Consider the following 25596-nt stretch of genomic DNA (forward strand, 5'->3'; position numbering starts at 1 on the left):
TGGTTTTGAAAGTGTACAAATCTTAAAATATCTGTAGTATTATATTAATATTTCTGTTACATTTACAAAAAAAAAATTGCAACTGAACCAATAGAATAGATAACCCAGTCTTTACAGCTTGTCAACGCAATATCAGCCTGGGTCCCCCAACGGGCGTAGATACGGGATACGCCGTATATGCGATTCGGGAAAGGTGTCGGAGCTTCGGCTATGACCAGAGGCTAGGGCTACCCATCACAGCATATGCATAGTCACCACCTTGGCCCCCTGCCTCACTCTGCTAACCAGACAGTTGGCTGTGTTCCTTAGCCATTAGACCTGGTGAGCACTGCTGGCGCCTACCCCGATCTCCCACATCATGCTGGGACTTTTCAAAACACCCGGTGAACCCGTGTTCCGGTGGAGGCTCTATCTAACGGGAAGCCTTCTTTTCACAGACGAGAGAGCCAAACCCCCGATCGTGCATCTTCGGTTTTTTTGGTTCATTGTAAATAATATTAAAAAAAAATGTCCGTGAATGTTTATTTTGGACAACTCATGATAACTAATGGTCAATTATGTTAGGTTAGCTACATTCTACTTTAAAACATTGTGGACGATTGATTTGGTTAGGATAGCTACATTAAATATACTGTGAAATCATGTAAACAGTTTCCTAGCGCTGGATAGCTACATATTAAAAAGTTATTTGCTAAGCAACCATAAAATGATTTTACAGTATTTTTAATGTAGCTATACTTATCCTAACATAACCAACCATCCGCAATGTTTTAAAGTATTTATAATGTAGCTAACCTACTGAATAATTCTTTCAATTACTTCTTGCTAATTTTAAGAATGACATCTCATAAGTTAAACCCGCGCATTTGGAGAATAAATTCCCGCGTATTTTTTTTTTTTCATCCAAATAAATACACCTGTTGTTGTACGGGAAAAAAAAGCGAGCATGAACTTCGGGGAACTTCGGGTGTGGCTCTCTCGTCTGTGAAAAGAAGGCTTCCCGTATCCAACCTCTGCCAGCTGTCCAGGCTAGCACCGGAGATGTGTCGTCGCTCACCACGTCGACTCCGCATCGGGCCAGGGAACCCTCGGAGTGTGCTCCAAGCTATCGGAGCACCACCACCAAGTACGAGTCCTACCCAGTCAGGATCCAGGGTCTCGGAGGAAACCCTCAGCGGGGATCCTTTCACTTTCACGGAACCTTCCCGAACTGCTACCAACTTTGCAGAGTATTTGATGCACTTCGCTGGAAGCCTTCTTTTCACAGACGGGAGAGCCAAACGACCGATCGTGCATCTTCGGTTATTTATTTATTTTGGTTCATTGTAACTCATGATAACTAATGGTCAATTAGGTTACGTTAGCTACATTACAAATACTTTGAAACGTTGTGGACGGTTGATTTGGTTAGGATAGCCACATTAAAGATACTGTGAAATCATGTAAACAAAAAAAGCGAGCATGAACTTCGGGGAACTTCGGGTGTGGCTCTCTCGTCTGTGAAATGAAGGCTTCCCGCACTTCGCGACGGTAGTTTACAGGTAAAACAATCTCGCGTCGCTCATTACACACGCCCTTCCTCTTGGGCACGCCATTGCTACGCCTCGAACGAAAATAAAATCATTGAAATTAAATATTAAAAAATCACTGAAGAAACGTTTCTTCAGGGCCCTTTTGAAATTAACTAAATCTTGACCAATACTGTCCCAATATGACGGCAGAGATGATTACAGAAAGACCGGACCAAAGACCGAAAGTGAATAAATCGTAAACAACGCAGTAGCCGTTACCATGGAGATTATCGGGAAAATTCACCAAAATTTTAATAAGAAAAAAAAACTGATTCGGACGTTTTGAGAAAAAATATCTTTGACTTGAAAATGGATCCTCTCCTCGAGTAATTACGTACCGAATTTCATGGATTTAGACCTCACCGTCAACGTCGTAAGCGAACCACAGAAGGACAGACAGACACAGAAGGACAGACCAACTCTTCTTTATTAACACGGGAAGGTTCACAGGAATCAGTTAAAGCAATCGCAGTACATTTTTTACAATGATATCATTTTTAATTCTTTCTCCATGTCTCAACGCCTTACGCCAACTAAAGATAGACAAATAGACAGACAGACCGACAAACTCTCTTCTTTATTAACATGGGAAGGTTCATAGGAATTAGCTGAGCGATCGCAGTGCAATTTTACAATGGTAGGTATCATCTTTGAATGATTTGTGCAATGGGAGTGCATGACTTGATGTCAGCTTTTGGACATGCGCCATTGCTAAGCACATGCATGTCTGTATGACAACTGTCGCACCTGTGTTTTCGATCCATGTGCGTCTCTGCCTGAGGACGGGAGCAGATAGCAGTTCCCGAAACGTCGCTTGTTTCTGTTTTGGAAAACTATTGTGTTTGTTTCGTCTATTCGTTTTGTCGTGTTTTTGTCTCGTTTCAACTGTTGTAGTGAATTTTTTTTTTGTGTTCAATATTTTTGTGCTGTCATCATTTGTGTTTTTTTTTTCGTTCTTTTCTGTTTTGGATAACTATTGTGTTTGTTTCGTCTTTTCGTTTTGTCATGTTTTGGTCTCTTTTCAAATGTTGTGCTGAATTTTTTTGGGTTGAATATTTTTGTGCTGTCATCACTTGTGTTTTTTTTTAGTTCTCCAAGTCCATTTTTTCTTTGTTTTTCTTTGTTTTTTGACCATATTCCTGTTATGGAATATTATGTGGTGTTTATATCCTGTTGACAACAGCAAATTTTTTTGCTTGATTTGTGTTTTTTTGTCTTTTTAATTTTTTTTTATAGTTTTCCTCTACAGACATACATGCAGTGGCGTAGCCAGGATTTGTGTATGGGGGTGGTTAAAAAGTATGCCCCCCCCCCCCGTATTAAAGCGGGGGGTCCGGGGGTCCTCCCCCGGGAAAATTTGGATTTTAAGGTGTAAAATAGTGCTATTTTAGTAGTTTTCGGTACTTAAATTTAAATATTATAATGGTAAAAATTTTATTAATTTTAAAATGAAATTTGTTTGAGTGATGAATAAGAAATTAATTAAAGATTCGTTGCTAAGGAGGGGGGGGGGGGGGGTTGAACCCCTAACCCCCCCCTTCCCTGGCTACGCCCCTGCATACATGTGCTTAGCAATGGCGCGTATATCCAAAAGCTTACATCAAGTAATGGTAGGTAAGGTATCATCTGTGTTCTTCCCCCGTGTCCGGAGCTTCAGGCTGACGGGTCTTCTACGACGGCGACGAAGATGGGCGAACCTTTCTCGTCGGCGATCAAGGCCAGGAAAGGGTGGTCGGCCTCGATAGTTATCGGGTTGAAGTGCGGAATCGAGCTTTTCCGCTCCATCTCCACCACTGCAAAAAAACACGTGACGCTGAAGTTGCACAAAACGTTTTGCTCACGCGTTTTCACCGTACACTCTTTCTCAGTTAAAAAAAAAAAAAATTGGTTGTCTGTAAAGTCGGTTTAACGTGACAACGTCATAACAAAACATTGATGAAATATGATTGCATACTTTTATGAATAAAATTGAATCACTTTTTATTGAATTATCACTATTTTGTATGGATAAAAAGAAGGCGTTAAATTAAATCTACAATTTAATTGATAAATTTACTTTCATTTGCGCTCATTAATTCAAATATGTTTATTACTTTAACGAACAGATTATTTTAACTATAACTTTTATACATGTTTGCTATTTAACTTCTTCCAATATGTGTTATTCTGTTAAGGATAGGACGATGATAGGAAAGGTAGGAAACGAATGGGAGTGTTTCAAGTTTAATGTGCCTCGAAAAAGTCAAATCGATGGTTGTTCCAATCGAGTGGAAGAGAGATAGATGCGGAGCAAGCGTACAATGAGCGTAACGGGACACAGTGTAACGGGACAATGTGCGTGCAGCCGGTGTTCATCGATTTATTAGACGTTGTCACGTCAAAAAAATATAAAAAAGGGGTTGTATGTAAAGTCGGTTTACGAACGATAAATTTTACGTGATAACGTCATAAGAAAACGATGAAAAATTTAAGTACTTTTTTTAATTTTCAAATTATATTCACAGTTTTTTTTTGCAAATTTAATTTTTAATAATTTGTTTAAATATAATCACGAACAATTAGTTAAAAAGCCCGCCCTAATCGGTTTGATATTATAGAAGATATTCTCGCACGGTGGTTGGCCGGATCTTGCACGCTCGGCTCAGGCGGAACGTGACAATTTTTTTTTCGTGCGTGCAGCCGGCTTTCATCGATTTATAAGACGTTATCACGTCAAAAAAACACTCTAAAATTTATTTTAAATTCACTGTGACAGTGAAGCAATAAAAAATTAAGGATGGACGAATGGAAACCACAAATGCCACAAAAGCTTAAATTTTATATTCGAAGGAAAAAAAATTGTGGTGTGGAGGGGGGTTGGCAAATTAAAAATTGAAACATCAGTACCTGTGTAGTTGGCAAATACTAGGTAGGCAACATTATTTATTCCTACATTCGGTTTAAAAAAAAATTATTTGCCCGCTACAATGCTCATAGCGCTTCAGATTTTTTTGACTAAATATTGAAAATGATTACATGCGTAACGTAAAAATATGATTAAATAATTTTTTTGTGGGTTTAATGTCCCTTCGGAACTTAAGATATATTTGTTTTCGCTTACGTATAACTATATTCTTAATTCTTAAAATATACATTCGGATTCAAAGATTCATTTTAAGAATCGAATTAGAGTTTTGAATTGGAGTAAATTTATGTCAACGTTTAATATCTTTAAATAAATCTACTTTTGAATTAAAACAAAACTAACTACTCTATTAAGGATTTTTTTGAATCGTATTAATTAACTCTCTTAGGTCATACTGACATTACTGATTTGTTCAGAACATCATGGAGACACAAAATTATTTTTTCGAGTATACTGGTCTTAAGGACACATAGCAATGCGATTTAGGTGTATGTACTGAAATTAGCTCCTAAGAAAGTCTCCCAATAATATGTATTTAAGAGGGAGAGATAGTAATCAAAAATCGCCATCTTGTCTTCAACAATTTCTATGCCAATTTTTTTATCTTGTAATATCGAATATTTGCCTCCGTTAAGGTAGCTATCACACACTAACAATAAGAGATTACCAAAGACCTTAACATAGTGTGTTTTGACAGTATTATATGACATTGCAGTCGTTCCAAATATTTTCTATAATAAATTACCAATAACTTAATTAATTTTAATTAGTTATTTATATTATATATTTATAATTAATTAACAATAACTTAAACATTTTGAAGCAGTTAAATCTTGTAAACTAAAGCATTTTATATTTTTTAAAAAATGCATGTTTTTAAGAAAGCCAAATTTTAAATTTTCTAATGATAAAAAACGTATCATAAAAATTGTTGAGATAAAGATGAAATTTTACGGTCCTTAATTATCTCCCGCTTCAGGGTCGTAGCCAGGATTTTGTGAAGAAGGTGGTCTGGTATAACAATTATATAATTTTTTATGCGTAATCTTCTTTATAATTAAACTTTGAAAGCAATTGACTGTACGGCTAAAATCTCAGGAGATAGAAAACTTTAAGAACGCCAACGTTGGCACATAGAAATTTAAGTAATGATTTTGCTTGAGAAAATAAAACTTAATATCTTATATTTTAGTTCTCATTTAATTTTTTAGTACTTTTTTTAAGTCAAATTTTCGATCATTTCATTTAAATAAGTCATGAACGCATACATCAATGTTATTAAATATAAAAAAAAACACACATGTAAAGTGTGTATGAAAGACATGCTTACAATGACAAGTGTGAAAACCAGCATTAAATACGGTCTACCTGGAAACACTATTCTTGCCGCTTCTGTGTATGAGGTAAGTCGGGCTACATTGGGGAAGAAATGCATATCTACAATTATTACAGTAACCCTTCCAAAATAATATTTCTGGAAATTCATTTAGCTATCTTGCTGTAATTTTTCTTATTCTTTCGCCTACATCTTCGACCTTGACATCGGCGGCCATTTTGGATTCCGCTATCTTATTTTCTAGAATTTTCCGGCTCCTTGAATCATGAAATTGCGCCCACCATCTCCGAATAGTGTGTGCCTCCACACTACGCTTACATCGCGACCTCGACCCTGGCCACCATCTTGGATTCCGCCATTTTGACGTGACAACGTCTAATAAATCGATGAACGCCGGCTGCACGCACGAAAAAGTGTCCCGTTAGGCACATTGTCCCGTTACGCTGTGTCCCGTTACGCCCATTGTACGCTTGCGCCGCATCTATCTCTCTTCCACTCGATTGGAACAACCATCGATTTGACTATTTCGAGGCACATTAAACTTGAAACACTCCCATTCGTTTCCTACTTTTCCTATCATCGTCCTATCCTTAACAGAATAACACAGATTGGAAGATGTTAAATAGCAAACATGTACAAAAGTTATAGTTAAAATAATCTCTTCGTTAAAGAAATAAACATATTTGAATTAATGAGTGCAAATGAAAGTAAATTTATCAATTAAATTGTAGATTTCATTTCACTCCTTCTTTGTATCCATACAAAATAGTGATATTTCAATAGAAATTATTAAATTTTATTCATAAAAGCATGCAATCATTTCATCAATGTTTTGTTATGACGTCACGTTAAACTATCGTCCGTAAACCGACTTTACAGACAATCATTTTTTTTTTAAATTGTGAATTTCGACACGTCACGTGCCGCCGTATTGGATTGTGACGTCACGGCGGCCATTTTGGTCAACACTGACCTCGATCTTTGACGTTGACTTGCCCCCTTCCTTTCCCCTTCCGCGTAAAGAGAGTGAACGTGACGATGTTACGACGACGACGACGACGCCATCTTGACGGAACTCACCGGTGGATTCCGCCATCTTATTTTCTAGAATTTTCCGGCTCCTTGAATCATGAAATTGCGCCCACCATCGCCGAACAGTGTGTGCCTCCACGCTACGCTTACATCGCGACCTCGACCCTGGGCTACCATCTTGGATTCCGCCATTTTTAAATTGTGAATTTCGACACGTCGCGTGCCGTCGTATTGGATTGTGAAGTCACGGCGGCCATTTTGGTCAACACTGACCTCGAACTTTGACGTTGACTTGCCCTACGTAAAGAGAGTGAACGTAACGACGTTACGACGACGACGACGCCATCTTTGACGTAACTCACCGGTGGCGGCCGAAGCGGTGGCGCCTTCTTCGTCCACGTCCATGTCGGCCTTCTGGAGGACCCTGGAGACCACGAGGCCGCCGCAAGGAGACACTCCCCTCAGGTCGGCGAGCTGCGCTTCGAAGATGTCCGTCACCCCGAGCTGCGAACGAGATGCTTGCCTGTCATGTCGTCGTGACTACACTTGCACTTGGTGGCCATGCACCATCGAGTTTTTTTATAGGTTATGTCAACATTAAACAGCATGGCATTGTAATGGTGAAATAATTTGTTTAATAGGTCCATTAGTCTTCGATTGCACTTCCTACAAACAAATACACTCTGGTTTCATCCGAATACCAGCCTAATAGATCTCTTGGCTAAGTATGTTAGTGGACGCGGCCATCTTAGCGTTGCTTCCGAATCCTCAAAAGCGACGCCGTTGCTTCTACTAAACTCGAGATTTCTAGGGAAGCGACACTCGCATACACTGATGCGTCCCTACGTCCTGTACCTTAGGATTAGTGTTTTTTTTTGACATGAATATTTGACAGCAATATAAGTGTCTTTAATTTTGGGTTGGGTGTCACTTCGGTTTATGATTCGAAACCGCTTAAAATTAGTAAACTATAAAAGCTACAGAGTTGAAGTAAATATAACTCAGTAGAGCAGATTTTTCTCATGGTCGTTACGTATGACCCACCCAGTTTACATTTGCAGTGATGACGTAATGAGCATTGGCGTGGAGCGCCGAATTGAAGTCAGTGAGGGTTGTAACTCCGGAAGTGATAGACCGTCTTGAGTGGTTTAAACTTTAATTTTCTCGTGAGTGAGCACTGAGTGGTGCTAGTTGAGTGGAATAACTATAAAGTTACCAACTTTGGTCTTGGAGCCATTAATCGCAAAATGCCTGATCGGAAACGAGTTATGTTGGATAAAAGAAAGAAAACAAGTGAAGTCGCCTGAGCAGAAGAATTAAAAATGCAGAGAAGTATCGCAGGTATCGAAACGAGCCCCCGAACGAGGCATGAAATTTGCGCTCGAGCGAGCATCAGCCGTCCGCCTCGCGAGAAGCGACGGGGAATGTAGAACATTGTTTGGTAATGGATGTGGATATGCTCTCTGATGAATCGTTTGTCGATATGAAGTTAGTTGAGCCAGTGGTCGTGAACAATGGGCCGAGTTTGTCGAGGTTTAGTGTCACAATTTTTCTGGCGTGACCGCCCGACCGTCAAATTATATGTTTATTGAATTCATGTAAAAAATAAAGCAACATCAATTTTCTTAAATTATTTTTATTTATTTCATACACAAAGATGGAGATTCATGTTAAAAAAACCTCTTGACTGTAGTCGAAAATACAGTATGTCTGTAAAGTCATTGTGCACTTTTGATCGGTAAAGTCAGGGAGCAGTTATGAACGCTCGTTGTGGCTAACAGAAACGGAACGAGAGCTTGTAACTTGCATTATGTTGGACAGTATCCCAAAGTGTTTCTGTGGTACGATGTGCAACAATGTGCGCGCGCAGGTGATGACGCAACACCACAAACACCACGAACCGCGTAGCAGCAGTGGATCAGACCACGTCAGTCGAGATGTGGACGGCACAGAGAAAATTTCAGTGTGTTCTGTGACTTACTGAATTTGAATCCGTGGCCAAAGTTCGACGTGAGTACAAAGAAGAGAAACCACATAGGAATAACATTAATTGGTGGGATAAGCAACTCAAGGATACCAGCAGTTTGTTGGACAAACCCCGTTCTGGTTGGTCAACGGTAAGTGACGAGTTTGTAGAGGATATACTGGAGAGCTACCTTAGGAGACCAAAACGTTGTGTGCTCGAGAATAAGGCCTAACCAAGACTACAGTTAAAATCGTTTTAAAGAAATGTCTCCATTTTTCTGGTTACAAAATGCAGCTCTTGTACGCTATCAAACCGGCGGATAGATCCTCACAATTCGCGTTTGTTACATATATGCTTATGAGATCGAGAAGAATGAACGATTTCTGAAAAAGATTGTGTGTGTCGATGAGGCCACAGTCAATGTCTGTGGACATATTCATCGCCATTAACGTCCGAATATGGGCTTCTGAAAATCCTCGTGCCTACATTGAGCACGAACGTTAACACCCCTAAGGTAAACGTGTGGTGTGCCCCGATGAATGATACGGTTTTAGGCCCATTTTTATTTGCGCAAAAGACTGAGATGTCAAACCGCTACATTGACATGTCGCAATTGTATGCAGTGTCACAATTTCCAGAAGGTGTCATCTTCCAACAGGACAGCTCTTCTCCACAGTACGCCAACATTGTTCGTGAGTGGGTGCTGCCACGATCTCCGGACCTGAAATCATTAGTCTTCTAACAGTAGTGTTATGTGAAGCAAAGTGTGTACATTGAACGTATCAGCGACATTAATAATTTCAAATGGAGAAATTACAGACGTTATTTACTCTGTTACACCAGACGTCCTTAACCGTGTGTGGGTCGAACTATAATATTGTTTCGATGTGTGCAGAGCAACAAATGGACTGCACTGAACAGGTATACGAACTTGGGGTGTTAACCTGTTATTTGGCGAAGATTTCACATTTCTATATAACTTGTTTCGTTGCTTTCCTGTGACTGGTTGAAAGTGCACCGTGACATTACGGACACACTGGACAGCCTAACCAGAATTTATTTTGTATTTAATAAATAGTATTTAAGATTTTGGCATAGGATTTGTTTAAAATATAATAAGTGTAAGTGATAATTCAAATAGCGACAAATGAAACGTTGATAAAATTTACCGAAATACGAATTTAAACTTATAGGAGTATTTAATGATCCTTATAAGTATTTTTAATGTTTTGGGATTCATATCAAACTTTTTTCTCGCTAACATATATAACATCCATACTACATTAAAACTATATAATAGTTCGTTGTTATGTACATTTGGCTGAATATTCATAAATATCGCAACTCATGATGGCTATGTTCACATTAATACGACCAGTTGTCAACAGGTGTTACTAGCAGTACAAGTATTCTCATACAATCGATCCCTTAAAAAATGCTTATTTTACATTGTGGTTGCATTTTATAAGGGATGTAGAGATATGTGTGCTACGGACGCATCCCTATTCATTCGGATACAGCGTCTCTCTTTATAATATCAATAAGGATGAATGGATAAGCTTTTGAAATTGGAGTCACAAATTTACTTACTTCTCTCAGGGAAGGCACCAAATTGATGTTAGAGTCTATCTTGAAGCGTGGGACTTTCACTCTGGCAAATCTGAGATCGCCAGTTTGAGTAAACATCTTCACATCTTCGTGTGTCAAATCTGTCAGCACTCTTGCCAAACCACGTTTCTCGTTGGGCACAACGATGATCATCTGGAAACCTCCATCCTGGACAAAATGTAACACAATGCACGAAATTAAAAAAAGGAAAATATGCACCATAAACCAAGTGGATCCTGAATATACATCAATTTATTTTTAACACACGAGAGTGTATAAAAAAATATTTAGCTGTTCAATCGTATGCATCACATCAATTGAGTTTCTTTTTTGACCAATTAAGTACATGTTTAATTTCCTGATTACTGGAAGAAGGAAAAAAAAACTGTCTGACATCTTAAATATATCAATAAACACCACCAATACTCACACGTAAGAATACACCACGTAACACTTGTTTTGCATAATAGGAATTTATAGGTAAATTAAATTTTTTGCAGAATGAGATTTCAAACTTAGAAATGTTCGCATGGTTGAAATGAAGGGCTCGAATATTTTCACAAAATTTTTGTTTTACAAAATAGGAATTGTATAAATGTAATTTTTTGCAGGATGAAATTTCATACTTGGAAACGTTTGCATGGTGGAAATATAGGGCTCAAATATTTTCACAAAAATGTTATTTCTGAACACTTAAAAATACAAATGAAATATATTTTAAGCTTGTTCGTACGAAGGCAATTCATAATATGACAATTATCTTTTGGAGAACATTTTACGATTGAGGATATTCGCATAAAGGAAAAATTAAAGACGATAAAGTTTGTATAAAGAAATAATTGGTATTTTTCCGAGATAGGAAAGTTTTGCATTGAGAAAATGCTTTGCTTAGAAATCTTTGCGCGATAGAAATGTAGTATCAGGAACCAATACACTAAGGAAATGCTGATGTAGATAATTTTCACAATTAAGGAAGTTTTTGGCTCGTAAAGTTCGTATGAAAGCAACATCACGCTCAAGAATGTTTACTTGAAGGAACTGTTAGGCCAAAAATTTGTTTGCCTGAAGAAAACTTCATGCTCAGGAATGTATTCATGTAGGAATCTTTGTGACTAGAAATGTTTGCCTGAAGAACACATTAGAATAGTACATGCTTTAATGAAATATATTGGGCTCGGAAATGCTCATGTTGAAGGAACTTTTGGATTCGAAATGTTTGCGTAAAGGAAACTTGAGCATCGGAAATGTTTGCTTGGAGGAACTATGAGTCTAAGGAAAAATTTTCCTGAAGGTAAAATTGAGTTCAAGTATATTTTCACGAAGGAATCTTTGGGGCTGGAAATGTTTGCAAATTGGAAACAACAGGAATGTAAAGTTTTAAATGAAGGAAATTTTATGATCGGAAATGTTTACAAAAAAGGATTTTTGGGATCCAAAATGTTTGGGTGAAGACAACTTTGGGTTCGAGGATATTGCTAATGAAATTAGTTTCTTAAAAGGAAATAATACTTTCACAGAAAAAAGCTTTGGAACTGAAAATGTTTGCATGAAGATCACATTAAATCGTACATGTTTAAATGAGGGAAATTTTGGGTTCGGAAGTATTCATTTTTAAGTAATTTTTTATATGGATAATCAAGTGAAGGAAATATGGAGATCCAAGAATGTTTGCTTGGAGTAAACATGGAGATCCAAGGATGTATGCTTGGAGTAAACATGGGGATCCGAGGATGTATGCTTGGAGGAAACATGATGAGCAGAGGATGTATGTTTGGAGGAAACATGAGGATCTGAGGATGTATGCTTGGAGGAAACATGATGATCAGATGATGTTTGCTTGGAGTAAACATGGGGATCGGATGATGTTTGCTTGGAGTAAAAATGGGGATCAGAAGATGTATGCTTGGAGGAAACATGGGGATCCGAGGAGGTTTGCTTGGAGTAAACATGAGAATCCGAGGATGTATGCTTGGAGGAAACACGATGATCAGAGGATGTATGCTTGGAGGAAACATGGGGATCGGAGGATGTTTGCTTGGAGTAAACATGGGGATCTGAGGATGTATGCTTGGAGTAAACATGGGGATCTGAGGATGTATGCTTGGAGTAAACATGGGGATCTGAGGATGTATGTTTGGAGTAAACATGATCAGAGGATGTTTGGTTGGAGGAAAATGGGGATCCGAGGTTGTTTGCTTGGAGGAAAAATGGGGATCCGAGGATGTATGCTTGGAGGAACTGCAGGGGTCTTCAGCCGCTCGACGGAAAAAGGGGCACTCACGACGAATGGCAGCCGGACCCACTTGACGCCGCGACTTGGGTCCTCCCCAGCCTGCAGCAGCTTGCCGAGCTGCATGAACGGGGCCGTGACCTCCGACCCGGCCAGTCGGCTGAAGGTGCCGTTGGATGTCATCGACCTGCTGAAAGGGTGTCTCCAGGGGCTCTTAAAGTACACCGCGTTCGCCAGCACCAGTACCACATCCGGGGACAAACCTGAAAGGATAAGCAGGGGCATCTTTTCTGCTTTTCACAATTTTGGAGCCTTATACTGGCGTCCACCGTTTTAGATTTTCCAGTATATTTTGCTATATTTTTTTAAGTTTTTCGATAATCATGCAATATTTCTGCATGACATGGCATTAGTCATATATTCTCAAACTTTTAAAACTTGTTACAATCTGATATTGATAAGTAGGCTACCGTCTTAGGGTTTTTCTCATATGCCAAAGTAAGTTATAAAATGTTTTGCCTTTATTGTTTTATAGGTTATTCCTGTAAATCATTTCCTATTGTTCACTTGATGGACCAACAATTTTCTCTCAAGATATTTACTAACCATGAATTTTGAGTTGTAGAAAGTCACACACGTGGGTATAATGAACATTTTCATTTAGGTAATAGTAAATGAATATGTACTAAGCAAATTATAGAAGAAAAAAATGTTTTATAAATTTATAGGAAAGGGCCTCAAATAAAATAAATGACAAGAAAATTAAATCCTCATTCACTTTGTGAGACAGAGCTTCAAGAAGCCAGGAAGATATTATTTTTAATGAGTGTCTATAACTATTATGATTAAATTATTACACCATTCCGCGAATTTTAGCTTAAACGAGACCCAAAATCTGTTTACTATGCCTTGTAGATCAGTAAATTGTATTTCTGATCCCGCATTTTCAATGCTTGATATCATTTAAATATTGCTTGAATGTTTTTCTTTGTGTGTTGTAAGGTTAAGATATTTGGAAAGAAAGTTGGGCTCTCCTATCGTTTTATACACAACTTTAGCGTGGTTACTGGCGAGACCAGCAGTGTTTCAACCTGATTCTCTCATTCTTTTGCACTCAGTATTTTTTCATGCACAACTAATCACCTTAGATAAATTAGTTTATAGGTTGAAATGTGGAGAATATACCTTAAAAGCTAATGTTCAGTGCTAGAGATGTTAAGGCATCTACATTAAGACTTAATTCAGCAATTAATTACCTTCGCAGATTAACTTATATACTCAATCGTGTTAGTGACTGCATAGACTCAAGCGACATTTTGAATTACAATCTGAGTTGAAACAGCAGTATCAAGATTTAACGTCAGTCTGTTTGAAGGATTGAGACGCGGAATCTGTGTTTGAATCAGAGTCTTATTTATGCTGATCCTTTAAAAATCCATGCCATGTTGTATTAAAGCCCGATAGCACTGCTGCCAAATTGAGAGTAGATTTTAATGCTATTCAAAATTAAGGTATAGTTTTTGTCAGGGCCGTGTTGCAGAGATACTAATTAAATTATCGTTTAACTTTCACCTTCGTTGATTTGTTTTTACAGCTGCTTTATACAGCAAGTGTTTCGCAGATGTTTGTGATGAATACCATGATTACAAACTCATGTTGTTGCGTTTTTCTGTGGAAGTGCTCATTAAAGTGTTGCGATTCCCAAATGTGTCATTGGAATCGGAGGAAAATTGTTTAATTATTTATGTTTTGATTACTTCAGATAATGTTGAATAATTATTAGAATTAGGACAGATAACGTGTTACATTATGGTGGTTAATTTTGAACCTTGGTTCTTTGTAATTTTTCCAAGTTATTTACCTCTCCCACCAGAAAAAATGAAAAATATTTAAACTCATTATTTTGAGGGACAGTGAGACACTACAATCTAGGTATTCGGAATGCAGCAAGAACCCAGAAATAGCATATTTCATAAAAAGGCACAACAACACAAATCATGCGATTAAAAATTGAACGATTATATCCGATCTCTCTTTTTACTCACAGGGATGACGTGCATCAACAACTATGTTTGCAAAAGGCTTTCGAACACAGTTTGGGCTTCTGCCACCTCGCCCAATTATGTCGTACCTACAGGTAGTACTTCAAACAACAGTTTCCTGCGTTTACGTGATCATTGCGGTCCACTTCATGTGATCCAATCAGAACATTCGTTTGAATTCATGGATTAGCTGATTGCTCAATGTTTGGGTGTGCTCCTGTCATTTATCTGTCATTTACTGATGAGGTAATTATTTACTTAATATAATAAGTATATTTAACTTCCAATTAAAAAGCCTGAATTAAATTTTGGCACCGAGCCGGCAAAGGTTAAACTGTTAATTGCCAAATCAAAGATTGCCCATGTGCAGGAAATTTATTTTCATCTTCATCTGTGTGCTGCACTTCACCATGTTTGGTCTACTAGTTAGGTGCTTGAACTTCAATATGGCTAACTATTTGGAAAAAAAAATAGGTATATATTGTAAATTCTTGGAAAATATAAGGTCGGAATTCCAAGACACAAAAAAGGGTTTAGGTGTTGAATATGCTACACCTGTACCCTAACCAAATTCATAGTGTACGATAGGACACGGCGAGTCCCATATTTCTAGGGAATGGATTTTGGTGTCCTATCCATTTCCGATCTGTTGTTCAAATTACTCGCATGCGCATGTTGATTTCGTCCATACGGTGGACCAGCAGGCGCCATTAAGTCGTATATAGTCATTTTTTTGTGAATATCGGGGGACATACCAAGCGTGTTGGCATTCCAAATGAAACTTTACGATAGCAAAACTATCCAGGGATACATTTTGTACCTTTCATTGTTCATAAGAAATAATCGCAACTTAAAAGGCGGTAATATTTTTTTACGATGGTGCTGCTATCTCTAGTACGTTAAATGTATTCCGATGGAAATGTGTTGAAACCAGTTTATAGCCACGCTGCAAGGCACAGTTTCTTGAAACAGATGCCGTTCTGTTTTCCTTACGAGGATTCGGGTTTTGGAAGCGTTGCTCTGTAACATGGCCCGCGAGAAGGTAGGTCATAGTGGCGTCCCAAAAAAAAAAAGGCAGTGGTCATTCGCCACCTTCACCCAAACATTTTTGGAATACCCATACTGAGTACACCCGTGGGTAGAAGAAAGTGGTTTTGGCGGAGGGACTGCACCGTCTCCAACGATGCGGGGTATCCGGCCGTGGGTGGCCCGCGAGAAGGTCGGTCATAGTTGCGTCCCAAAAAAAGGCAGTGGTCATTCGCCACCTTCACCCGAACGTTTTTGGAATACCCATACTGAGTACACCCGTGGGTAGAAGAAAGTGGTTTTGGCGAAGGGACAGCACCGTCTCCAACGATGCGGGGTATTCGGCCATGGGTGGCCCGCGAGAAGGTAGGTCATAGTTGCGTCCCCAAAAAAAGGCAGTGGTCATTCGCCACCTTCACCCGAACATTTTTGGAACACCCATACTGAGTACACCCGTGGGTAGAAGAAAGTGGTTGGGCGGAATGACTGTACCGTCTCCAACGATGCTGGGTATCCGGCCGTGGGTGGCCCGCGAGAAGGTAGGTCATAGTTGCGTCCCAAAAAAAAGGCAGTGGTCATTCGCCACCTTCACCCGAACGTTTTTTGAATACTCATACTGAGTACACCCGTGGGTAGAAGAAAGTGGTTGGGCGTAATGACTGTACCGTCTCCAACAATGCTGGGTATCCGGCCGTGGGTGGCCCGCGAGAAGGTAGGTCATAGTTGCGTCCAAAAAAAAGGCCGTGGTCATTCGCCACCTTCACCCGAACGTTTTGGAATACCCATACTGAGTACACCCGTGGGTAGAAGAATGTGGCTGGGCGGAATGACTGCACCGTCTCCAACGATGCGGGGTATCCGGCCGTGGGTGGCCCGCGAGAAGGTAGGTTATAGCTGCGTCCCAAAAAAAAAAAGGCAGTGGTCATTCGCCACCTTCACACGAACGTTTTTGGAATACCCATACTGAGTACACCCGTGGGTAGAAGAAAGTGGTTGGGCGGAATGACTGTACCGTCTCCAACGATTTTGGGTATCCGGACGCGGGTGGCCCGCGAGAAGGTAGGTCATAGTTGCGTCCCAAAAAAAAAGGCAGTGGTCATTCGCCACCTTCACCCGAACGTTTTTGGAACACCCATACTGAGTACACCCGTGGGTAGAAGAAAGTGGTTGGGCGGAATGACTGTACCGTCTCCAACGATGCTGGGAATCCGACCGTGGGTGGCCCGGGAGACCCAGGAGTTGATGGCCTCCGGACCGTCGCCCCCGGAGAAGTCCACCTCCTCCAGCCCGGAGCCGAAGTTGCGCGTGGCCGCTCTCCGGAAGCCGGCGCTCAGGTCCAGCCCGGGCCGCGCGAACACCCGGCTCGCCGCCTCCAGCACCGCCGTGGTGTCGCGCTCCTCCTGCGAGACGGGGATTGGTCGGTCGTCTTTGTGGCGGTATCCTCGTTTTGGTTTTCAAGTGAAACTTCTATGCTGAGGGGGGCCACAATTTTCGAGCCTTACAAAAATACTGATCGCATAGGGGAATACTTAGGTACAGGTGAGGAAACCGGGAAATGAGGGGAATATTTAGGTACGTGGTGACGGAACCAGGAGATGAGGGGAATAGTTAGGTAAGGGTGGGGGAACAACTTGATGAGGGGAATATTTAGGTAAGGGTGGGTGAACCGTGTGATGAGGGGAATAGTTAGGTAAGGGTGGGGGAACCGTGTGATGAGGGGAATAGTTAGGTAAGGGTGGGGGAACCGGGAAATTAGGGGAATATTTAGGTATGTGGTGGGGGAATCAGGAGATGAGGTGAAAATTTAGGTATGTGGTTGGAAACAGGTTGATAAGGGGAATAGTTAGGTATGTAGTATGGGAACAGGGTGATGAGGGGAATAGTTAGATACATGGTGGGGGAACCGGTAGAGGAGGAGAGTGCTACGCATGCCCTAATGGTTTAATGTGAAGATGGCTCGGGGGGGAGGGGATAGTTACGTAGCGTAGCTAGTTTTAACGTCCGGAAGGGGAGACGACAGGGGAGAGGTAGAAATGACGCAGCAGTGATGCCCTGTAACACTGCTTTTTGTTTGTCTACTTTTCAGTTTTTTAATGGCTAACGATTCATGCAACTATATATATTTTATTTTATTATCGTGCTTATTATGTGCACAGTTAATACAGGAAAACTGTCCAGGGATCGGTTTATAAATAGAATTTTAACAAATGTAGGTACTTGAGCAACACAAAGCATAAATGTTTGGGTAAGAATCCAAACCCAGTAGTACTGCGAAATCGTTTTTTTTTTTTAGTGAAGCAATTGTTTTCGGGTAATATTCAACATATTTACAAATATCTGCAATTTTACATGAATATTTCTGTTCTATTTACTATCTTAATATATATAAATCCAGTGTCCTGATGTTTGTTTCCAGTGAACTCTCCACCAAGTCAACCGATTTCGATGAAAATTAGCATTTATTTGTAATTTTTTTTCAACTTGAGAGATAGGATGGTTTTTTTTTATCTCGATCAATGGTCTTAATAATTTCTAATTAATAATAAATAATAAATAACCGATCGCCATGGACATAAAACAGTAATTGTGTGACATTTCTCTATGTCCAACACACTGTCAGATAGCGCTATCCAGTTTTCTTTAACTCGCAGACAATAAAGCTCCACGTGTTCAGCCCGGGCAACGCCGGGTACTCCAGCTATATATATATATATATATATATATATATATATATATATATATATATATATATATATATAAGTGTGTGTGTGTGTATATTGAAAGGTGATGGTAGCCACCTGCATGGAGCGGGAGAGGCGACCGTAACCTTCCCTGGCCTCGCACTTGCCGAGTCTCAGCGCGGCCTTGAGCTGCCTCGAGGAGTCGCCCTTAGCGCCCTGCAGCAGGAGCGCCAGCACGGTCGCCGCGCTGACCGGCGAGAAGACCAGGTTCCCCGGCCGTCCGCCCGCCAGTTCCTGCCCGGACACGGGGTGGACAGACACACTGCCAAGAGCAGTCGTAACTCACAAACACACTGCTTGGAGCGGTCGTAACTTACAAACACACTGCCAAGAGCAGTCGTAACTTACAAACACACCGCTTGGAGAAGTCGTAACTTACAAGCACATCGCATAGAACAGTCTTAAATAACAAGCGCACCGCTTAGAGCAGTCGTAACTCACAAGCACACCGCTTAGAGCAGTCGTAACTTACAAACACACTGCCAAGAGCAGTCGTAACTTACAAGCACACCGCTTAGAGCAGTCGTAACTTACAAACACACTGCCAAGAGCAGTCGTAACTTACAAACACACACTGCTTGGAGCGGTCGTAACTTACAAACACACTGCTTGGAGCAGTCGTAACTCACAAACACACTGCCAAGAGCAGTCGTAACTTACAAACACACTGCTTAGAGCAGTCGTAACTTACAAACACACTGCTTAGAGCAGTCGTAACTTACAAACACACCGTTTAGAGCAGTCGTAATTTACAAACACACCGCTTAGAGCAGTCGTAACTCACAAACACACCGCTTGGAGCAGTCGTAACTCACAAACACACCGCTTGGAGCAGTCGTAACTCACAAACACAGCGCTTGGAGCAGTCGTAACTTACAAACACACTGCTTGGAGCGGTCGTAACTTACAAACACACTGCTTGGAGCGGTCGTAACTCACAAGCACACTGCTTAGTGCAGTCGTAACTTACAAACACACTGCTTAGAGCAGTCGTAACTTACAAGCACACTGCTTGGAGCAGTCGTAACTTACAAGCACACTGCTTGGAGCAGTCGTAACTTACAAGCACACTGCTTGGAGCAGTCGTAACTTACAAGCACACCGCTTAGAGCAGTCGTAACTTACAAACGCACTGCTTAGAGGAGTCGTGACTTACAAACACACTGCCAAGAGCAGTCGTAACTTACAAACACACTGCTTAGAGCAGTCGTAAATTAGAAACACACTATTAGAACAGTATTTACTTAGAAGCACATTAATCACGAACTCACAACTTATAACAACCATAATTTACACACAAAACAGACTACTTAGAACTTTCATAACTTCGAACCACGTAACTTGCAAACACACAACTCAGAACATCCATAACTTACGAACACACTGCTTAGAGCAGTCATAAATTAGAAGCACACTATTAGAACAGTAATAACTTAGAAGCACATCACTCACGAACTCACAACTTACAACAACCATAATTTACACACTAAACAGACTACTTAGAACTTTCATAACACTTTGAATCACGTAACTTACAAACACACAACTCAGAAAACATCCATAACTTACGAACACACTACTTAGAACAGTCATAAATTAGAAACTCTACTTAGAGCAGTCATAACTTAGATACACTTTTCATACGAACACACAATCGTAACTGAAAATATCGGAATTTTTCCATGACAAACAGTGCAAAACTGCAATTGGCGTATATCTAAAAAAATTCTATTAAAGTAATATTTTTGCAAGTTTTTCGTCGCCATACATGATACCTCCATTGTGAACCTTAACTTTGTACTTCATTTGCTTAGTTCTATCTTTCAAGTGGATGATGAAGCGTGAAGTTTCACTTGTAAAGCGCGTGGTGCTCAAAATTTCAAATCCCTGTTCGCTCTCGGCGAAAGCTTGAGAAGATCCACCACGTAGGTCATTCTTGCAGGGTTCATGATTGTGCATTACCGCCACTCCATACCTATGGCACAGAACTGACTGACAGATAACGCACAGCCTAAACCGATGGACCTAGACATTTGTAATATGAAGGAAATATCCATTGTGTATACTAGGAGCGCATGAAGGAAGGATTTTTTTTTTAAATTCCATCCCTAAAGGGGTGAAAAGTGGTGGTAAATTTTTGTATGACAAAAACCTTTTTTCTTCTTAACTTACGAAAACTACATTTTGTATATATAACCTTCAAAAGAAATAAAATAACGCGTGTTTTCGTTATTTTTGAAGTTTATTCTTCAACGGAAAGAGGGTGAACAGGGGTGAAGACTACCACTCACTGACTCACAAATTCTCAGGAACTGTAAGACCTGGAGACATGGAAATTCAGCAAGTGTATTCCTTTTTGCTGCGCAGACACCCGCTAAGAAAGGATTTTTACGGAAATCAGCTCTCCCGAGGGTGGCTTAGCCCGGGCAACACCCGGTTGCTTCAGCAGGTAACTACGGTACCTAAGGCGGCGTCCCTCACCTTGAGCAGGTCCACGGAGAAGGAGTTCACAGCCTCCTGCCATCTGGAAGCGGTGAGCTCCGCGCCCGCCATCCGCATCGAAGCGAGAGCGCACGTGACCAGCAGGCCTGGGGACACGGACACGTGGGCGAGTTTTACACCAAATACGCAGTTGTGATTGCAGTTTTTTTACGGTACGTACGATAATCATGTCACAGTGAGCCATTTTTATGGCATGCTGTAGGTATTAATTACGCACATTATGGCACACCATGTGAAAGATAAGGAATAGATTATGGTACATCCTGGGAATTGCACGCCATAATTATGGTACACCACACGAAAGAAAAGGGATAGATTATGGTACATCCTGGGGATTGTGCGCCATAGTTATGGTACACCATTGCTGCTGTTGTCGGCCAAGTTGTACGACGTCATGGCCTGCCATGTTGACCCCAATGTTGGGCGGTACGCTATAGCTTTCGCCTGCCAGGTGTCGTTGGATGTAGTCGATTCATGTTGGATGGCTCACTGATGGTTCTAAACTTCGCAGATAGGAGACGCTAGTGTACGTAGCCGTGTTGCCTTGCGAACATTCGGAGGTATGATTTCATCCGTCCATCCGTATAAATTTACCAACCTTCAGGAGGATGTACGAATAAACATTTTGGGCAATTTTTATTGGCTGAAAGGTCACGTGATTGACCGACGGACATACGTAGGCGAACTGTTTTAATTTTGGTTTATGGGGCCCGCCTAGTCAGGGGCGTATCTGTGCCAGCGAGGCGGGATGATAAGCGCGACGCTCGCTGGTGCTTCTAGCGCGGTGTCTCCTCTGGACTGGCGCGCAGTCTTGTCTTCTCGTCGTGCGTCGAGCTGTGACCGTGACATTATACGGCGGAGAAATGAAGATAAATGAGTAATGCAAGTCCTTTGAGTGCTTTCAAGGATCTGTACAGGAAGTTTCATGTATAAATTTTTCTGAAAACACGCATTATTGCCCTTTTCACTCTTCTAAAAATACAGCTTGAAAAGAAAATACGAAAACAGAACTATTCATCTGCCCTCAACGTAACCTTAAATTTTTTTTCGTAAACATACCCACTCACATATTTTGAGCCATTTTCAATTCACGTGGTTTACCTGAAGCTCTGTGCACCGTGGGCAGGGGGCTATAGGATTCTTGAATCTATTCGATAAAGTAAAAAAAAAAAAAAAAGCCAGATTCCATTGAGTAGTATTTAAAAATATCCTTTATGCTAAATTGGAAATAAGGAGGACAAATTTAACAAAAAATAATTAAAGGTGTGTGTACTTATGTTCACGCATTAGAAGATATAATTTTTTTATATTTAAGACACCAAACTATTTTGAAATTTTTTGTAACAAAAATTAATTATCTAATTTAGTAATATAATCGAGATAAATTTAGAATAATTTGAACAATTCTAATTTATTAATTTTATTTACTTAAATAATAATGTAATAATTTATATTGCGAATAAATAATACATGCGGAACATAACCTCACTTATATAAATACACTTTAAAAATTGGTAGTCTGTAAAGTCGGTTTACGGACGATAGTTTAACGTGACAACGTCATAACAAAACATTGATTAAATGATTGCATACTTTTAAGAATAAAATTGAATCATTTTTTATTGAATTATCACTATTTTGTATGGATACAAAGAAGGACTGAAATGAATCTGCAATTTAATTGATAAATTTACTTTTATTTGCAGTCATTAATTCAAATATGTTTATTACTTTAACGAACAGATTATTTTAACTATAACTTTTATACATGTTTGCTATTTAACTTCTTCCAATCTGTGTTATTCTGTTAAGGATAGGACGATGATAGGAAAAGTAGGAAACGAATGGGAGTGTTTCAAGGATGATGTGAAGGAAAATGGCTTACCCAACACCAAAATGCAATCAAAAGTAATATATTTGCGCCACGGACTCTGCATCAATGCTAGGAGGAACGGGTTAGCAAAGAGCAATGAAAATGTTACATTGAAATGCATGAAAACAGAATTACGCCACGGACTCGGTCGCAATGCTAGGAGGTTCAAGTTAGCAAAGATAAATATAAAATGAGCGTAACGGAACACAGCGAAACGGGACACTTTTTCGTGCGTGCAGCCGGTGTTCATCGATTTATTAGACGTTGTCACGTCAAAAGTTTATAAACACAATATTACTGACATTCACAATAAGTTAATGTTTTTAATTATATGGACAAGTATTGAATACCAATCACTAAATTTCTGAACGCGACTCAAGCGTTAGAATACGCTACCGGAGCAGCTACGTCGACTTTTCGAATTATTCGATTTGCTGAGCGCAAGGTAAACTATACAATGATGAGTATCCGATAAAAACGAAAAAAAAAAAAGACTTGAAAAAAATACAAAACCCCTGCCTAGAACTGATTTTTAACAAAGATTTTTTTAAATACTGCCCAATTTTTTTTAAATTCATTAGTTTCTTCATACGTTAGATGATTATAAATTATTAAGTATTGAAGGATATTTGTACTTCTATAAAGTTTAATTTTTTTTACCAACGATATTTCATGAAAATGCATTTCGTAACACCCATAATTAATTTAATAGTACCTTAAGTAAAAAAAAAATGTTTTAGGCCTACCTAGCAAGACACAATCAATCCACTGTATTGAGCTAAGTATTTAAGAATATTACTGAAATACGATAAACTAAAAAAATGTATTCATATATAGTTGCTTAGAGCACAATTTGTATAATCCTATAATCTGTAATGAAAAAATCCATTGTCGAGTTTTGGATGAAGTTCTTTTAGCTACGAAGCCTACAGCGGGAACATGTATTATAATTATTGTAATAAAGCCGACCTCCGTAAAGTAGTCGGATGCACACTAGCTTACGGTGCGAGGGGTTGTGGGTTCGAGTCCCAGGTGAGGCTTGGGTATAAATTTGTAAACGTTTTAAATTTGTCACCGATTTATCGAAGTCAACACAACTGTCACACTAAACCCGTGAACTGCAAGAAATAATAAATAAATAAAGAGGGGAAGATGGTTGGCTGGTTGGTGATGAAAATCACCAGCCAGCTAGTTATTTTATAATTTAAAAAAAAGAAAAAATATATATCCTTAGGTTTTTTTTAAACTTGAAAAATTACTCTCTATTATGAAAATTTTAGTTTACCAAATATTTATCCAGGGTTGTCACGCTACCATAAAGTTTCATTTAGCACAGCAATGCGTTTGGGATTTCCTCTAATTTTTGTGAAAGTGGCTTATGTATGGGTCATACACCAGGGTCGGCCATCTTCCCTTGGAAATTTCGTTGCATGGTGCGTGCGCGTCGTAAAAATTCGATTAAGGCCTAATCGTTTTTATTTCATTACGCACCCAAAGAAGTATAACTTAAAAAAATTTGGTTGTCTGTAAAGTCGGTTTACGGACGATAGTTTAACGTGACAACGTCATAACAAAACAGTGATGAAATGATTGCATACTTTTATGAATAAAATTGAATCATTTTTATTGAATTATCACTATTTTGTATGGATACAAAGAAGGAGTGAAATGAAATCTACAATTTAATTGATAAATTTACTTTTATTTGCACTCATTAATTAAAATATGTTTATTACTTTAACGAAGAGATTTTTTTTAACTATAACTTTTATACATGTTTGCTATTTAACTTCTTCCAATCTGTGTTATTCTGTTAAGGATAGGACGATGATAGGAAAAGTAGGAAACGAATGGGAGTGTGTCAAGTTTAATTTGCCTCGAAAAAGTCAAATCGATGGTTGTTCCAATCGAGTGGAAGAGCGCAAGCGTACAATGAGCGTAACGGGGCACAGCGTAACGGGACAATGCGTCATCCTTTTTCGTGCGTGCGCGTTCATTGATTTATTAGACATTGTCACGTCAAAAAAAAAAGGATATATGTATATATTTCGTGTTCTGCGGTACATCACCTTTCACAAGGAACATGATTCCTGCAGTCGGATGGACTCGTCCTTCACGATGTCTGGAAGAACACTGAAGGGGGATATGTATTGTCAGCAGATGTTAGGTTCATCTGCAGTCGATTTCTGACCCCGACTGACCTCCGCCAAGGTCACGCGGTCCGCTCTCGCGTCTGGTCAAAACACCGATAAGCCTTCCAGCTCTTATCCACGAGGAAATTCCCCTAGTTGCAGTTTACACGAAGTTATCTGGGTTCTAGGCGATCTTGTGCTTTTGTAAACAAAAAAGTCAGACGATGACCGTCGCGTCGTCACAATACAAATATTTTATTGTAGGAGTTCTGTGATCAAAGTTTCAATTGACTCTTACTAGATCGCTGTACAGGAATAAATATTGTGAACTTTTAAACAAACGATTTCTTTGGAAAGCACTTGCCAAGGAAGATATTAAAAATTTGCACAACACATGTCACATTATTTTTACGTTTATGAAATACGTTTTTTTTGGGGATAATACTGAGTATCTCTTACAAAAATTTGCGCATGATTTTATCTTTTAATTCATGTTTCATCCAAGCAATTTTTTTTTGTAAACCATGGGAAATATAATAGATTAATCAACACTTTGATTTTACTTTCTTGTATCATGCTCTTTATGTGCATAGTTAATACTGGGAAGCTATTCAGGGAACGGTTTACAAATA

General features: G+C 39.5%; 2 protein-coding genes across 2 annotated transcripts in view; one reads left to right on the plus strand and one right to left on the minus strand.

The window, feature by feature from the left end:
• The window catches only part of LOC134540837 (allatostatins), a 510609-nt gene that overhangs the window by 89939 nt on the left and 395074 nt on the right, over positions 1-25596 (plus strand). The window lies entirely within an intron of this gene.
• LOC134540605 (serpin B6-like) lies at positions 1981-24982 on the minus strand. Its single transcript, XM_063383441.1, has 8 exons — positions 24902-24982; positions 20939-21045; positions 18515-18691; positions 16903-17116; positions 12700-12911; positions 10401-10586; positions 7207-7348; positions 1981-3364 (listed from the first exon to the last, which is right to left on the minus strand). Exons 1-8 carry the CDS (start codon positions 24915-24917, stop codon positions 3225-3227), a joined length of 1194 nt encoding a protein of 397 aa, XP_063239511.1. The 5' UTR covers positions 24918-24982; the 3' UTR covers positions 1981-3224.

This window comes from Bacillus rossius, chromosome 17 (genome assembly GCF_032445375.1).
Source record: "Bacillus rossius redtenbacheri isolate Brsri chromosome 17, Brsri_v3, whole genome shotgun sequence".
NCBI lineage: Eukaryota > Metazoa > Arthropoda > Insecta > Phasmatodea > Bacillidae > Bacillus > Bacillus rossius.

Excerpts from the sequence above, each read along its gene's own strand:
- LOC134540605 (XM_063383441.1), bottom strand. Across the intron at positions 7,349-10,400 it reads TGGTGCCTTCCCTGAGAGAA|CTCGGGGTGACGGACATCTT; the intron begins GTAAGTAAATTT and ends TCTCGTTCGCAG. Across the intron at positions 3,365-7,206 it reads CACCGCTTCGGCCGCCACCG|TGGTGGAGATGGAGCGGAAA; the intron begins GTGAGTTACGTC and ends GTTTTTTTGCAG.